Genomic DNA, 16,414 nt, shown 5'->3' with positions numbered 1-16,414 from the left:
GGAGATTCTCAATCATCAGGGTCATGGATGTCCCAAAGCTGCTTTTTCAAAAGGCAACTGGACTTTGTTTTTCCTTTCAAGACAATTCACTTCTCATCCAAGAAGCTTCTTCACTCAGAACTGAAGAAACTTCTTGGATGAGAAGCAAAATGTCTTCACAGGAAAAACAAAGTCCAGCTGCCTGTTGAAAAAGGACCTTTCGGACTACTCTAGACAGATGAAAGGCTTAAGTACTGGTATTATTCGACTTAGCCCAGGCGTCATTGAGCCCAGGCGTCATTGCCATGAGTGTTAAGTGAACCCATTGTTCGCTATGAGTCAGAATGTGGAAATAAACACTGGTTTCTGAAACAAAATCATAAACTGTAGCCACATGATCTTGGGACCCACTACCCACTACCAGGCTGTGGCCTGTTCGGAAGTGGGCTGTGCAAATGTTGGGCCAGTGCATGCATGTGGACAGCTCGACTTGCGCAAGCAGCAGGCCAGCACATATGCACGTAATTCAAAACTTGTGCAAGTTGAGCTGTGCGCACGTACACACCATCCTGCCACTCACACAAGTCAAGCTGCACATGCATGTGCGCTGCCTTGTACCTCGTGTGGCCCAGTTCCCCTCTTCCCCCCCCCAGCCAGGCTGTCAAGCCAGAAAGGTTGGGGACTGTAAATAGCTACAAATGTGCCCCAGTTGCTGAGCACCAAAAATGTGGTCAGGTGACTGGGAGGTCAGACATCAAAACTTTGTATACATATCATAAGTCCCTTTTTCAGGTCCTTCAGAATTTTGAACGGCTACTAAACAACAAATAATGCATTCTACACATTAGCCCATTTGAGGTATCTTGGTTGTAAAACTGTTGCACCATTTCTCTCAGTTAAAAGGTCACAACAAGGGGAATTTTAGTAATATAAAGACATTTTTAAACATCATATTGAAATAACCTGTATTTATAATATTTTGCCAATAATACATCTAAAGAAACGTTTTTGTTCTTCACTTCCTTCTCAAGATTCAGCCATCTTGTGATTTAATGTTATATACAGGATCTAATGAACTCCTCACTGGTTTTAAGTTCCTTCTTCCATAGATAAAGATATATTTTCATGAAATGGCATCTTGTATTATAGTCTACCATAGGCATATTAGGAATTTGCCTAGTATTCCCCAAAAGAGCGCTCCCTAAATCACACTTTCAGAAAACTGGTTCTGTCATTCCAGCATCTCTGTCCAGCTGAATGTTTTCATCTGCCAGGTTACTCCAGATTTCCCTAATCAACAGGAATTTCTGAAAGCAACTTTGGAGGCATCAGTTTAGCATGGCCTTTGTGTACATGAGCAACTCTGAAATGTGTTCCACAGTTATTATTTGAATTTCTAAAGGCCCGACAGCTAGCAAAAGATTCATCTGCACATTTCAACTCTAACATTTTCTGCATACAAAACGGGGAGCCTAAATGCTAAATCATAGTTTATAGGAACATATAAAATATTAAATATATGATAGAATTAAAGTGCTAGAATTATATTTCTCTGTGATTTATTATGATTATCTTCTTTAATCATGTAAGAACATATTGAAGACTATCTGTACATCTCTCCTCCAGTATCCTTTACAACGCAATATACTAAGGAGATTTCTTTGGTGCTTCTTGCTCTACCCATTCTTGCTGTGGGTTCAGCTAGTCTCTTGATTATATCACTTTGCTCTCTCCCAATGTGATTCCCACATATGACTAATTACATGTAGGATCAGTTTACTCTTCGGTCATTCAGTTGTCTCTGCTCATTCGAGACATGCTAGCTCATCAATCATCCAGAATTCCAGAAATATACATTCAATATTTCTGAAGCAGTGTTTTAATTAGTATTACAGAGCAACAGCATTATAATATCATTTTAAAAACCAGACTTCATAGCCTTTCTGTTACAACTACTTTAGCAATGTAATCTTTCTTAGTTTAATCACTGTTTATATATATATGTGTGTGTGTGTGTGTGTGTGTGTGTGTGTGTGTGTGTGTGTGTGTGTGTGTAAAAAATTTTTTTGAATTGCTAACAAAGAATTAAAGGGAGACTGATATAGCTATTTCAAACTTATTTGTTCTCATCAGTTTGAAATAGCTATACCAGTCTCCCTTTAATTCTTTGTTAGCAATCCCCCCCAAAAAATTTACACAAATATGAGCTGTCACTGTGTGACTACAGCCTGTTGATGGCCTTGGGTTAGGCAAGGTATTTTAAATACCTTGGGTTAGCAAGGTATTCTAAATACTTAACAAACACTTTATATATATATATATATATATATATATATATATATATATATATATATATATATATATATATATATATATATATATATATATATATATATATATATATATATATATATATATATATATATATATATATATATATATATATATATATATATATATATATATATATATATATATATATATATATATATATATATATATATATATAATGCTGCGTTATTGTCTTATTTTATGGATTGTTACACTTGTCAAAGTTGCCTCTTACTCCTTCAACACATCTCACAACTTTAGAATTATTTTAATTTAACATTAAAATAATATGCAAAAGTAGTAAAACATTGATAACTGATTAATTTTATTTTGGCTGAAAAATATATCGTCTGTTTATTTTTCAAAAATAATGAGTGCCAATTCTAATGACAAAAATTGGTCTGCCAATTTTTCAGTTTAAACTCTAGAACTCCAGTTTTCTCTAAAAAGTAGAAGCAATTATACATTTGAGTCATAATTAATATTATGTTGCTATTTTTATGCAGCATTTTCTAAGTACTTGGCAAATTTTGCTTCTTAAGAGAAGTCCATGTAATAGCTCCTATAGAAAAAACAGCACAAATAAAGAAAAGTGTAAAAGAAGATATAATGAATTACTATACTTACATAGTTATTCCATGACCTTTTTAATGTGAACACTGATAATTTTTAAAGCTGTACTTTTTATACTAAGGATAGTATGGTTTACCTTAACAAAATATTCCTGACAGCAAAGAACTAGATTGTATGTGAAATCATCACTCACAAGTATTGCATTGGTAGTATAGGATAGAACAGGAATTTTCAAACTTTTTAGACCATGGAATCTGCTCATTTTTTAAAAAAATTCCCATATCTAAAGGAAAATCTCTAGTAACACAAAATTGGCTATATTCAAGTGAACTTCTTTTTTAATCCCACAATCTCTCACAGTACCGCATCAAGTTCTTGAGGAACCACAGGACTCTTTATAATGCAGTTTGACCAGATTCTTTATCACTCAAATTAGTTTTTACACAGAAAAACTTGTGTAAATCGGAAGTTGAGGAAATGCATCAATTACAACAGTGTGGAAGAAAGCGACACTAAGACAAACTTAGATTCAAAATACAAATTAACTCAAAGTATCTACTGGAAAGTGTAAAAAGGAAGAATTAAGGGATGAATTTTGTCTCAGACGTTCCTGTCTAAAAACATGTACTTTCAAGAATGAGACTGTAATAGTTTAATTTAATTTAATAATATTTCTATACCGCCCTTCTCCCGAAGGACTCAGGGCGGTGAACAGGGCAAGAATAAAAATACAGATTACAAAAGTTAAAACAAGATTAAATAAATGCCCACATACTAAAATACATCTTTAAAACCTAATAAAATAACAATAACAACCCCCCCCAATCCCCTCATCAGGCCAGGCCAGCTTGTTCAAAAAAGTATGTTTTTAGCTCGCGGCGAAAGGAGCGAAGGTCGGGCGCCGTCCGGAGCTCAACCGGTAGCTGATTCCATAGCTCTGGGGCGCCCACAGAGAAGGATCTCCCCCTGGGGGCCACCAGTCGACATTCTCTGACCGGTGGCACCCTGAGGAGGCCCTCTCTGTGGGAACGCACAGGGCGGAGGGAAGTCGATGCCGGCAGCAGGTGTTCCCTCAGGTACTCCGGCCCCCTGCCATGTAGGGCTTTGAACACCATTAGTAGTACCTTGAATCTCACCCGGAAGGCAACTGGTAACCAATGCAGCTCACGGAGCAGAGGTGTAACGTGGGAGTATCGGGAGACTCCCAACACAACTCTCGCGGCTGCATTCTGTACCAGTTGGAGCTTCCGGGTGGTCCTCAAGGGCAGCCCCATGTAGAGAGCGTTGCAGTAGTCTAGTCGAGAGGTCACGAGCGCATGAGTGACCGTGCATAGATCATCCCGGCTTAGATAGGGCCGCAACTGGTGCACCAGGCGAACCTGGGCGAAAGCCCCCCTAGTCACAGCTCCTATGTGGTCTTCCAGGGTGAGCCGTGAATCTAGGAGGACTCCCAAGTTGCGAGCCCTATCTACGGGGGGTAATAGTTCACCCCCCATAGCGAGAGGTGGAATGTCCGAATAAACCCGGGATGAAGGTATGCAAAGCCACTCCGTCTTGTCGGGGTTGAGTTGAAGTCTGTTCCTCCCCATCCAGACCCGAACCGCCTCCAGGCAACGGGACATCACGTTGAGGGCATCACTGGGGTGGTTTGGGGTCGAAAGGAAAAGCTTAATTTTTTACGATGCTTTTGTTGTAACAGGTCAAGCAAGAAAAAAATTCTGGAAATTCTTTGATGAGATGAGCAGCAAACAACAACAACAACAATAATAATAACAATAACAATCATAATCATAATAATCATAATCATAATAATCATACTTTTAAAGATAACCAAAATGGTTGTCTATAGTTATACTATAGAATAAACATTCCACTATAAAGTAGCTCTGTGTTTATCTGTCTGTGGGTGTAAGCATGGCAGATCTTGACTTAACACAGAACATTGTCTTATTAGCAGTTTGACCAGATTCTTTATCACTCAAATTAGTTTTTACACAGAAAAATTTGTGTAAATCGGAAGTTGAGGAAATGCATCAATTACAACAGTGTGGAAGAAAGCAACACTAAGACAAACTTAGATTCAAAATACAAATTAACTCAAAGTATCTACTGGAAAGTGTAAAAAGGAAGAATTAAGGGATGAATTTTGTCTCAGAAGTTCCTGTCTAAAAACATGTACTTTCAAGAATGAGACTGTAATAGTTTAATTTTTTACGATGCTTTTGTTGTAACAGGTCAAGCAAGAAAAAAATTCTGGAAATTCTTTGATGAGATGAGCAGCAAACAACAACAACAATAATAATAACAACAATAACAATCATAATAATCATAATCATAATCATAATAATCATACTTTTAAAGATAACCAAAATGGTTGTCTATAGTTATAAGGTAAAGGTAAAGGTAAAGGTTCCCCCGCACATGCGTGCTAGTCGTTTCCGACTCTAGGGGCCGGTGCTCATCTCCGTTTCAAAGCCGAAGAGCCAGCGCTTGTCCGAGGACGTCTCCGTGATCATGTGGCCGGCATGACTAGACGCCAAAGGCGCACGGAACGCTGTTACCTTCCCACCGTGGTGGTCCCTATTTTTCTACTTGCATTTTTACGTGCTTTCGAACTGCTAGGTTGGCAGAAGCTGGGACGAGTAACAGGCGCTCACTCTGTTACGCGGCACTCGGGATTCGACCCGCCAAACTGCCGACCTTCTGATCGACAAGCTCAGCGTCCTAACCCACTGAGCCACCGCGTCCCTTGTCTATAGTTATACTATAGAATAAACATTCCACTATAAAGTAGCTCTGTGTTTATCTGTCTGTGAGTGTAAGCATGGCAGATCTTGACTTAACACAGAACATTGTCTTATTAGCATCACTCTTCCAAGCAGTAACCTCTGCTTGAAAATAATCTTTGTTGAATTTATTTGAGTTTTCATGCACAAATCCCAATAGTTTATGTGCATCCTTTTCATGTTTAGAATTTAGAAATTAAGATTTACTGAACTAGAACTTTCCCAGGAAAGAAACTGTAAGGATAATAGTCTTCTGGTCCTCCAGCAATTGGCATTCAGTGGCATAGTGTACTTACATATAGATACCCTGTTTTCTGTTATGTCTAATAGCTGTTTAAAAAGATAAACATTTGAGTTGAATCTAACCTTCAAGAGGACATGGCTGCCTCAGCATTTTGAAGAAGGGCACTTCATTCACATCAACATCGCTGCAAAGCATCTCTTCAAGTTCCTTTATTATTAGCTATTGATTAGTGTGTCTTTCATGAACTACCAATGCAATATTTATATAATCCACAATGAAAATACAATCTGTCAGTTTTCTTGTTCAGGAATTTATTAAAGCTCCTTCCTAAAGATTTTTAAAAATCATCTAGAACAAAAACCTAGCAAAAGAATTGATATAAAATTATAAACTGTTTTAGGTTCACCTGACAGCTCATCATGCTCTCAGTGAATCAGCCATTAAATACATTAAATGTTTCTTTTCCCTTAAATAATATTATATTCAGTGAATTATCTGTATCTTCTATTCTGATCTTCTAGAAAGATGAACAGGTTATTTAAAGCAGGCCAGGCAAGCCATAGCATGCTTTCCATGTACGTACCTAATTCACCCAATAAGCAGTGTGTTGGTATAGCTTAAAATTATCATGCATCATCAGAATTTTCATGGTATGTCAAGGATTACAATAGCACACTTGAAAGTCACCTGTGGTGTAAGGAATGCATTTGCCAAGGCAGAGCCAGCAATTCCCATGCTAGACAGAACTATTATGCCAAAACTGAGCAGGTGCCTCTCAATCAGAAGGCCACGAAGTCAACAGATTCATTTTCTTTGACTCAGAAAAACATGAGATAAAGACCTAGAATTTTAACTTAGTACACCAACATATACAATAGATATTTTTATGTACTGCAGATGGCACATCTCTGGGTATTTGGTTTTATTCTTGTCTGCAATAAGGCAACTAACCTAGCTTGTTACCCATCTGAGTTCCCATTATAAACAATACCTGAATATGGTTTAAGTGTCTGGAGAGTCGAGATTTATTGCCACTTTTGGCATGAAGCCCAATATACAAGGTTTATGGCTCCCAGTTTGTTCTTTAATCTCCCAAATAGCAAATGAAATAAAACTTTTGACACCAATGCTCAGTTGAAGGTTTTTTAAAGCCTTAATTGGGATGATGGCAGGCCCCATGTCAAAATGAACTTTGGAATTTTGTTGCTTTTGTCTATCATCTTATCTCTCCACAACTTTGAAACAGAAACAGTAACAGAAGTATATATGAAAATGACTCTGACTCAGATTTACATTTATACAAATGCTTCATAAATATTTGAAGTACATATTTGAAAATCTGTGCCCCCAAGAATTTTAAAAATCCACTCTTTGATTTCCAGGAGTGATTGTATAGTAGAAAGTTTCAATTAGCACAACAGAACAACACATTTTTGGATATATTGGTACCTACGGTCCCTCCAAACTTAAGTTTCAAATTTGTTCATGGAAATAAAAAATATGAATTAAACCAAGGTCAGCATATTTATATGTTTGTGTTCCTCAGTTTTGATACTACAAATGATTTTACAGAAGTTCTAGCTAGTGCACTATAGCAGGGATTTTCAACTGGTAGTACACGTATCACCAGTGGTACTTTGGCACATGGCAGGTGATATGCAACCCACCTAAACAAGTGTAGCAGGGGAGGGGAATGAGCTGAAGTGACACAAGCCTCAGGGAGAGGCAGCTGTAGCTACAGGACAGAAGCCCCAGGAGCACTGCAGGGCTCCAGCTGATTAGTGCTTCCCTAGTTGGAGGTGAACTGAAGAGAAAAGTGGGGGAGGAGAGGAAAGGATATAAAAGGAGGTGGTTTTGGCAGGGAAGGGGATGGAGAAGAAGTTGTGGAAGGGGAGCTTAGCAGGCAGGGAGGAAAAAGAGACAGGGAAGAAGAAGAAGCTATTGCTTTAAGAAAAGGTCCCCTGGTTCATTTTCTCCAGCCAGGAGAATGCAATCAGTGCTGATGAAATGAAAAGCTGGGAGACGAGCATGTCGGAAAGGAGGTTGGTTTATTTAGTTCTGGGCCAGCTAGCAGCTTGATTGGTTACTATAATGATTTTTGTACAGTTTTTACAGCGTTTTATAATTCAGAGGCTTGGTTTATGTGTTTTGGTTATTGGAATATTTTAGTCTATTTTACAAAGGCTAGCAATGAGTCCAAAGTGTTGGCTTCCATAGGTTTAATCCTTTTAAACAAATTTAATTAGTTTTACCCCCTTATCTTGAATCTGTCTATGGCTTTTAGCAAGTTTTCTTTGTAGGTAAACAGGTTTAATTTAAGGTTATTGCTTTTGCAATTGCAACATTGTCATACGCCTGAGGCAGCTTAAATTAAAAAAATGGAGTTTTTCTTTATTCTGGGAGGCTTTTGTGAGCCTTTTGTGCTTTGCACTTGATTCCTGTGTCTTTAGGGGTACAGTGAAGGAACTAGGGGCTGCATTCTTACTACACTATGGAAGGAGAGGAGAGGGAGAGAAGAAGGGCTGACCAGCCAGCTGGTAGTGGTGCATATTAGTAAATATGGATAAATTCATCATAGTTTGTCAGTGCAAAGGGAAAGTGATTCAGCAAAGGAACTGCCACCGAAGAAATTAAAACTGGTACTTTTTTCCTTTTTTTCTACAGTTTGTAACATTTTATTAGATTATAGAATAAAATACAAAAATACAAAAGCAAACAGTAGGACACAGTGGGGAGGAAAAAGGGAAAAAAGTTAGGGGGAGAAGGGAAAAAGAAAAGGTATTGACTTCTAACTTCCTCTGTTGCAGTAGAAGGAAGCATTAACATTGAACCTCAACTTTTTACTTTTCCATAATATTATAAAGTAGCCATTTCTATAACAACAAATGAATCTAATCAGTAAAACCCAAAATGCCCCCCATTTTTAGTCATCAAGTTTTTGACACCTTGCTAAGCACTGGTGGTACTCAAATATTGTCATGTCCTAAAAGTGGCACAATCTGTGAAAAGTTGAAAAGCCCTGCACTATAGCAACTGCTGATAACAATTGATCAGGCATTTAATGAGAAATCCTAACAACCTTCTATTAAGGTACACTATACACAAATCTTTCTATTAACAAAATCCTGCAGCACGTCCAGGAAAATGTTTATTGAATGAATAGCTATCTTATACACATTCTTTAAGATGTAAGTGTAAGATTTAAACTCTATCATGAATCCACTTTGTATTGCCTTAGCACTGTTACATCAAAGCTTCAGAAACAGTTTTGAGTTTGCTTCCTTAAAAAACAGTATTATGAACATCCTTGACATTTTAGAAATAATTTATTGATTTTTTTGCTCAACACCGCCATAAATTAAATGATGTAATGGATAGCACTGTTATACTACTAGAAAAGCTTGCCTTTCAGCTTCTTAACCACATACTAAAAAAGAGTATCAGCTGGATCAATGTTAAAAATAGTCCAGCTTGATGCTAATTTATACACATGAGCAAAATGATGTAATGCTGAAATAGCTTCCAGAATCATTAACTAGGGATATAAGGCCCCAGTAACATGCTTTTGAGGAGGCTTACCAAAAATGATTTTTTAAATTTGCCAAAAAATGAAAACGTGAAACTTTCTACATGCTTAAGTGTATGCTCTCCCACTGGACCATTCATTCTCCTTGTCCAATATTTCATTAACCTATTAACTATATAAAATATATCACAGTGGGCTATACTGTTAAGCAATTATGAAATTGGTAGTCAACCCATCTGGTGGATACTAGATTGGGAAAGTCTGTTTTGCAGTGTATCAATCTTCACATGAATATATACGTGCCTTTCTGTATATTGAACATAACCATTATAACTGAAAACTTGCCTCTGATCTAATATTAATTACTGGGTACTAAGTTACCCTTTGAGATGTTTGCAGAAATACTCCAATATTCAGGCCACTATTCTCAGAGTGAAAAATAACTGAAAGCAGGAGATAGTTCTACTGGCAGCTATTCCTCAAGAGGTTCCTAGTTGAAAGACTTAATATTTAGACCTGGTTCTAGATTTAGAACTTTAACTACCAAAACCCACTAGGGTTTTCTGTTTACTCAAGCACTGGAGTCTAGAAAAAAGTGAACAGAATGTCCTAGAAATATTTTTGACAGAAATTTTCTGATAGAAATTTAACACATCATTTGGATCAGTACAATCAGACTGCTTATATGTGTGCTCCTCTTTTCCCTTACACTGCTTCAATTATTAGTTCCATGCAGAATGCAAAATACTTTCAGCCAAAGTAATTGTATATATGCCAGCTGAATCCCACATATCAGTATAACTGAATCACCTTGAACCATCTTGTGCTTCAGCCTAACTGCATCTGGCATATAAAATGTGGAAAGCAATAAATGAGGGATGTGCACGGCTTTGGATCTGAAGCCAAAAAATGCTTTACAGGGGGAGCAGGGGGTATGAGCCATACCTTCTGGTATTTTTCTTAAGAAGTGGCATCTATTCCTAGACTTACACAATACTACACAATCTCAGGAAACTATTTGTTTTGCACTTGGGAACTGCTGACAGCATGTCCATGCCCACTCCAAAGCATCCTGTCAGCATTTCTTTAATTCAAATTTTATTTTTATAGGTTCCTGCACTAGAAAAAAATGCAGCCTCCTAAGGTGGTACATGAGACATTTGGGAATTAATGATAATTTCTTTCTTCTCCAAATGGTCTGTCAAAATTAGTTTAAGTCTTTCTCAGATTACATAAAAAGTTTATTAACTGTTCATTTTAAATTATTCTTATATTGACTGCATTTACTATTTGTTTGATTTCCACCATTATTTTAAAATGCTAAACTCATATAAAATCACCTTTTTTGCAGTACTAATCTAATAATCTAGTACTTCTTTGAAAAATTCTCCTTCAATTTTATAGCTTGTGAATCTTTTTTTTTGTTCCTTTTTGTTCTTGAAAAGATATAAACAAGAAGGAGAAAATTCCAAAATTAGGTTTTTCTATATCTCAACCTCATTAAAGAAAAAATGACCATGCATTTAAAGGCTACTTTCCCAATATAGTGAATTATATACAAACTAATGGCATGATTATTATCCTGCAATTCAGAACAGCTCTCCCTCTTTATAGGATCTATTAAATAGGTTATTTCTGTAGTACAGTGGTAAAATGTATAAACCACAATAGAAATCAATCAAAACTTCTTATGTATTACTGCTGTTGTTGATTATTACATGAATATGTTGCCCAAGATCTCTGGACAGTTGCACATTTTGGGATGGAGGGAAGCTAAATTGTTCTGTGTTACAATATTATTTTTCAAAATCAGGTAGGAGTTCCTTATGATTCATTATTTTCTAAGATAAATGATCATTGGCCGCTTCAGATAAGATTGAAGTGTTGTTACTATGCTCAATAGTAAAATTAGAAAATACATATTTGTAGTTAATTGATTGGCAAAAGTATTATGCTTAAAAAACAGCAATCTAAAAACTCTTTACATTATTTTCTAGTTAGTAACTTTTCTATTCAAACGAACACATGTTTCATAGTAGATCCTACTCAATGGACTAATAACAATATTTTTTTCTCCAAAATTCATTCCTCAAACAAATAATTCCATACAAGTAACAGAAATAGCTAACCTGTTGCGTAATCGTATCCCATGGTCCTTGCCAGAGGCGATCCATATAGCATTCATGCACACTTTTCCATATTTCATGTAATGTTAAAGATTTTCCATCTGTAAAAAGAAATCCACATAATCTATTGTGAGAAGTTGTTTATAACATCTCTATATAATTTTTAATCTTTAAAATGTACATGATTGAAAGCAAACAAACAAAATTAACAGTGATGATAACATTAATTCTTCTTAATCTCAAAGAATCACAGCAATAATGTCATGATGTTTGTTTGTATAGAGACAAACAAATTAGGATGTCTAACTTTATTCATCATTGTTTGGTAACTTAAGTAACTCTAAATGGTACGATAGCTACCCTCAACAAGATCCTCTGTGCAATATTGATTATGCCCTCACTCTTACATCACCTTTGTTTAATAAAATAAAGTCCCTGTATTGAAACAAATGTATGAACTGTTTTTGATAAATGAGAGAATATTTTAATTTTTTCCCCAATCTGTCATTATCATGGCATTTATCAGGTGTCAGAAGGACATTATACTGTGATAGTCTTATTCCATTGACATTTTCATCTTCATGAAATAAACAAGATTTATTCCTCCAATTAACATTTGAATGTCATATTTAGATAGGACTTGAAATCATGTTGCCATCAGATTCAGTTTTTTTTAACATACTGTAAATGGAGGACAACATTCTGTTTACTATTTAGCAGCACTAATGTCTAGTGGAAAACCAATATGAAAGAAGCAAAGAGAATACTGGAAACTAATATCTGTATAGGAAAATTGGAATGTGTCACAACAGAAAATAAGCTCAAAATATTGGTAGGTTAGCTATCAAGTTACTAATACAAATAAAACAACCAAAACAAGTTGTAATTAAAAGGCTCTTTATGTGCCTTTTAATTACTACTGTTCAGAAATCTGGTCCTCCAAGTTCCCAAAAGCTATCTTCTATCTAGAATTTTTCCATTTTCCTATTCCATTCTTGAGGTGCTTGTGTATTTCCTTTCATTTTGTTTTAGAATTTACTTAATAATTCTGAGATGATCAAGAGTTCTTCTATGGATATTTTTTCACTTTGCAGTCTTTCTTGCTACTCACATTTCCTGTTTTGAAAAAGGCCCATTGTAGGAGTTTCCTCAAGATGTCTCCTTTGGGATTTAATTGAATTATAGGAAACTAAGGCAGTAGTAGACTGCTGGAAAGATGATTATACATTGAAAGAAAGATTGTCAACATATTCTCTTTGGCCACTTTATAAAACAAAGTAAGTACAAGAATTTCATGAGAATATTCCTGCAACTTTCTTTTTGTAAGAAAGTTACAAAAAGCAATTTCTTCTTAATCAGATTAAAGGCAAGTGGTTAAAGCAAATGCAAAAGAATTTTTGTTGCACAGCACTAGTTTTAATAGGAAATGCTAAACACAAAAAAAAGATATGATTTCTGCTGCAAAACTTCCATTTTACATCTGTCATGACTGGCTTCCTTCCAGACATTAAGTAAAACAAATTTGCTTAGCTAAATATGAGTATCTGTTATTGATATGGTAATGCACAATTTCATGTTTTAATTGCTATTCTGTTTCAAGTATTCTTTGTCTGATTGAATTGATCCTATTCTAGAATGAAGTCTTTATAACTATAGAAAAGCAGCTACATAAATTGCATTTATTGCTGAGCAGTATGTTTGGATAAAGGATCAATTCCTTGCCTTCAAAAGGCTAAAAGATTGCAAAGTCTGTCCATCTGATTCCGAAACTCTTCTATAAAGCAGAAGACAGTATCTGTTTCAAAGTTGCTGTCTGTTTTAATGTACACTACTGTAATGGCATTACTATCACACAAATAAATGGGGGAAAAACACTTTTATAGTGTGTTACTAATATAGAGGTATAATTTTTACTTCCAATTTTTAAATAATTAAATAACAGTTTTAAAATTAATTCCAGTTAGTTGGGATTTTTATTTGGAAATAGCAAATTTGGAATAAAGTGGTGGAGTTCAAAAGAATCTTTAGATTTATACTTAACATTTCAAGAACTGTTAGATGTGGTGAGGTAATAATGTTCTTATTAATTTTAATAATGATAAAATTGCTGCTACACAAGTCACTTCTACGTAAAAAAAATTAAAAGTATTTATAATTTCATTTTCTTGCAAGAACATGTATACCAGCTCTGATAACTATTCAGAACAGGCCTCTCTCAACAGAGGAGAGGAAAACGACATCATCTATCTCCAGTCTACAACAGAGTCCTTTCAACAGTTTCAATAAGGCTCCACACCCATCTGCACTACTCAGCTGACCCTGATGACACAGATAAGCCTCCAGGGGCTTCAACAACTTGCTAAAAGAAAGCAAATGATCAGCTGTCTGCAAGGAGTATAAATCCTGCCATTCCCCACCATCCAGTTAGAGCTGAAGAAGCTTCTTGGATGAGAAGTGAAATATCTTCAAAGAAAAACAAGAAAGTCCAGTTGCCTCGTGACAACCATGACCTCGATGACTGAGAATCTCCATAGAGATTCTGGTGTCATAGTTGTAATTTACTTTACTACAAAGTACACAAAGTGCTGCCAGAATCCTACAGATATATAAATAATGCAATATGAATAATGTTTACATATGGAAGAATAAACAATTAGCAATATAAAAATAATTTATTATATTTATGACAAAATGTTAGTGCAGGTAACCCTCCACTTATGACACATTTGAGCCCAAAATGTATGCTGCTAAGCGGAACAGTTGTTAAGTGAGCTTTGTCCCCATTTTACAACCTTTCTTGCCTCAGTTGTTGAGTGAATTATCACAGTTGTAAAGTTAGCGACACAATTGTTAACTAAATCTGGCTTCCCTGTTGACTTTGCTAGTCGGAAGGTTGCAAAAGGGGATGACAGGACCCCAGGATATCGCAACCATCATAAATATGAGCCAGTTGCCAAGCACTTGAGTTTTGATCATGCGACCGTGGGGATGTTGCAATGGTTGCAACTGTGAAAAATAGTCATGTCACTTTTTCCAGTGCCGTTGTAACTTTGAACGGTCACTAAATGAACTGTTGTAAGCTGAGGACTACTTGTACCAAAGATTAAGAAATTAAGACTTTAATTATTTTGAAAATGAAAGAAAATTAATAATATTCACATTAGAGAAACTTTTTATTGGATGAATATTCACAATACAAGATATAATATACCAATCACAGTGTTAATATATCACAAACTCTTACTTAATATCCATGACTGATTGGTGTGTGTGTGTGTGTGTGTGTGTGTGTGTGTGTGTGTGTAACATTAGAAAGAAATGTGGCATTAAATGCTTTCTTTTATTAGTACTAGATAAGCTTTGTTTTCTATCTGTACATTCCATGTACTGCTAAAACAAGTTTAAGACTATATCAACAAATCCAACTAAATAAGTTATTTTCAAATTACTGTTAACAAACAGTAACTGAGTTACTAAATAATGAAAGAATTAATCTTCACAACTAACTGTTCAATGAAGATATTAACCATTTTTTAATTTGAATGATTCCATTATGTTAGATTTATCTTTGCCATTCTGTCAAAAGAAACACATTCTGTGAATTACAATTCTGCAACTTTAAATGCAACAGGGCATTTAAACAAAACTGTATGGGGAAATGGTCCATTTTAGCTCTGCATTGGTCCTACATTTTAGTGAAGAAATGGAAGATAGAAGGAAGTCAGAGTTAATTGTGAAGATCCTTCAAAAGCTATTGTTTTCTACTATGGAAAAATTCCCAACAAACATGTTAGAGCACATAATTATACTTTCAGGAACAATTAAAATTCTGTACTGCAAGGGGAGCTGTTGGCATGCAATATAATGATGGTGCATTAAATCACCTATCAGCTTCTGTAATATCCACTCCAGCTATATGGAATCATGTTTCAACACATCTGATTCCCTGATGCTGACAAGCTAAACAACTTGTTTTGTCTCTGGGAGCTCTTCTCTGGTGATTAACTGCTTATATAGTGAATACTAATTATGTGAAAATAGCATACTTTTAAAAAATGGGGGTAGGGATGAAACTTGCCTTATACAGTACCTGCAACCGCAGCAGCCTTTCCATTCCACCCTCCACTTTCACCCAAACGGAATGCAGTACTGTTGTTCCAGTGAATACAAAGCTGACATATTTTCACATGCTAAATTAATCGGCTTCTTACTTTATATTTTTAAGCAGCAAGCATTTCATTACTTGCCCACCTGCAAATAGGTTTCAACAGTGTGTTGCTACTTTGTCAAAGGTTTATAATAATTACAAGGATATAATCTCACAATAAGTTAGCAAACTATTACAAGCAATACAGCTTGAGATATGCATCTCATTTCTTACATCCTAAATTGCAAATATACCCTAAATTATCATGTGCAAAAATATGAACCTGAGATTAAAAACTCTTTTACCAGATTTGTTTTAAAATTTCCTCTTCCAATTTTGCAAGTTAAAATGCTAACATGGCAAAATTAAAAGCCATTAAACAATATAAGGCAGCAAGTGATTAAATCTAGCAAGCACATTCAGTGCATCTTAAGCTACTTTTTAATTAAAAAGAAAATGATATCACTAGTAACATTCAGATGTGTTAATCTAGATAAAGCAAGATAATCCCACACAGAAAAGCTAATGATGCTGCTATATAGGAAACTAAAGTTAGAAATGATTTCAGGATTTCAAACTCCCTAATCCTAGGAACAACTCTTTGGATGGAAAATTGTAGAGCACAGACAAGAGAGTACTACAATCATTTAAGTCCTAATTTGGATTTCCCGCAGGTATCAACTCCTGGTATTCCTTATTATT

The 16,414-nt window shown here is 35.5% G+C and overlaps 1 protein-coding gene across 1 annotated transcript in view; it reads right to left on the bottom strand.

Moving 5' to 3' along the window:
• Window positions 1-16,414, bottom strand: part of LOC308662713 (ubiquitin-like-conjugating enzyme ATG10) — a gene marked incomplete at its 5' end in the record, with an annotated part of 123,427 nt that overhangs the window by 27,765 nt on the left and 79,248 nt on the right. Inside the window, one exon of the mRNA XM_081318855.1 lies at window positions 11,569-11,666. Within this exon, the coding sequence (XP_081174981.1) occupies window positions 11,569-11,666 (98 nt within the window). The remainder of the gene's footprint in view (window positions 1-11,568; window positions 11,667-16,414) is intronic.

This window comes from Vipera berus, assembly GCF_964194415.1.
Source record: "Vipera berus genome assembly, chromosome: 2".
In the NCBI taxonomy this organism is placed as follows: Eukaryota; Metazoa; Chordata; class Lepidosauria; order Squamata; family Viperidae; genus Vipera; species Vipera berus.
This window is presented reverse-complemented; position numbering and strand designations above follow the sequence as displayed.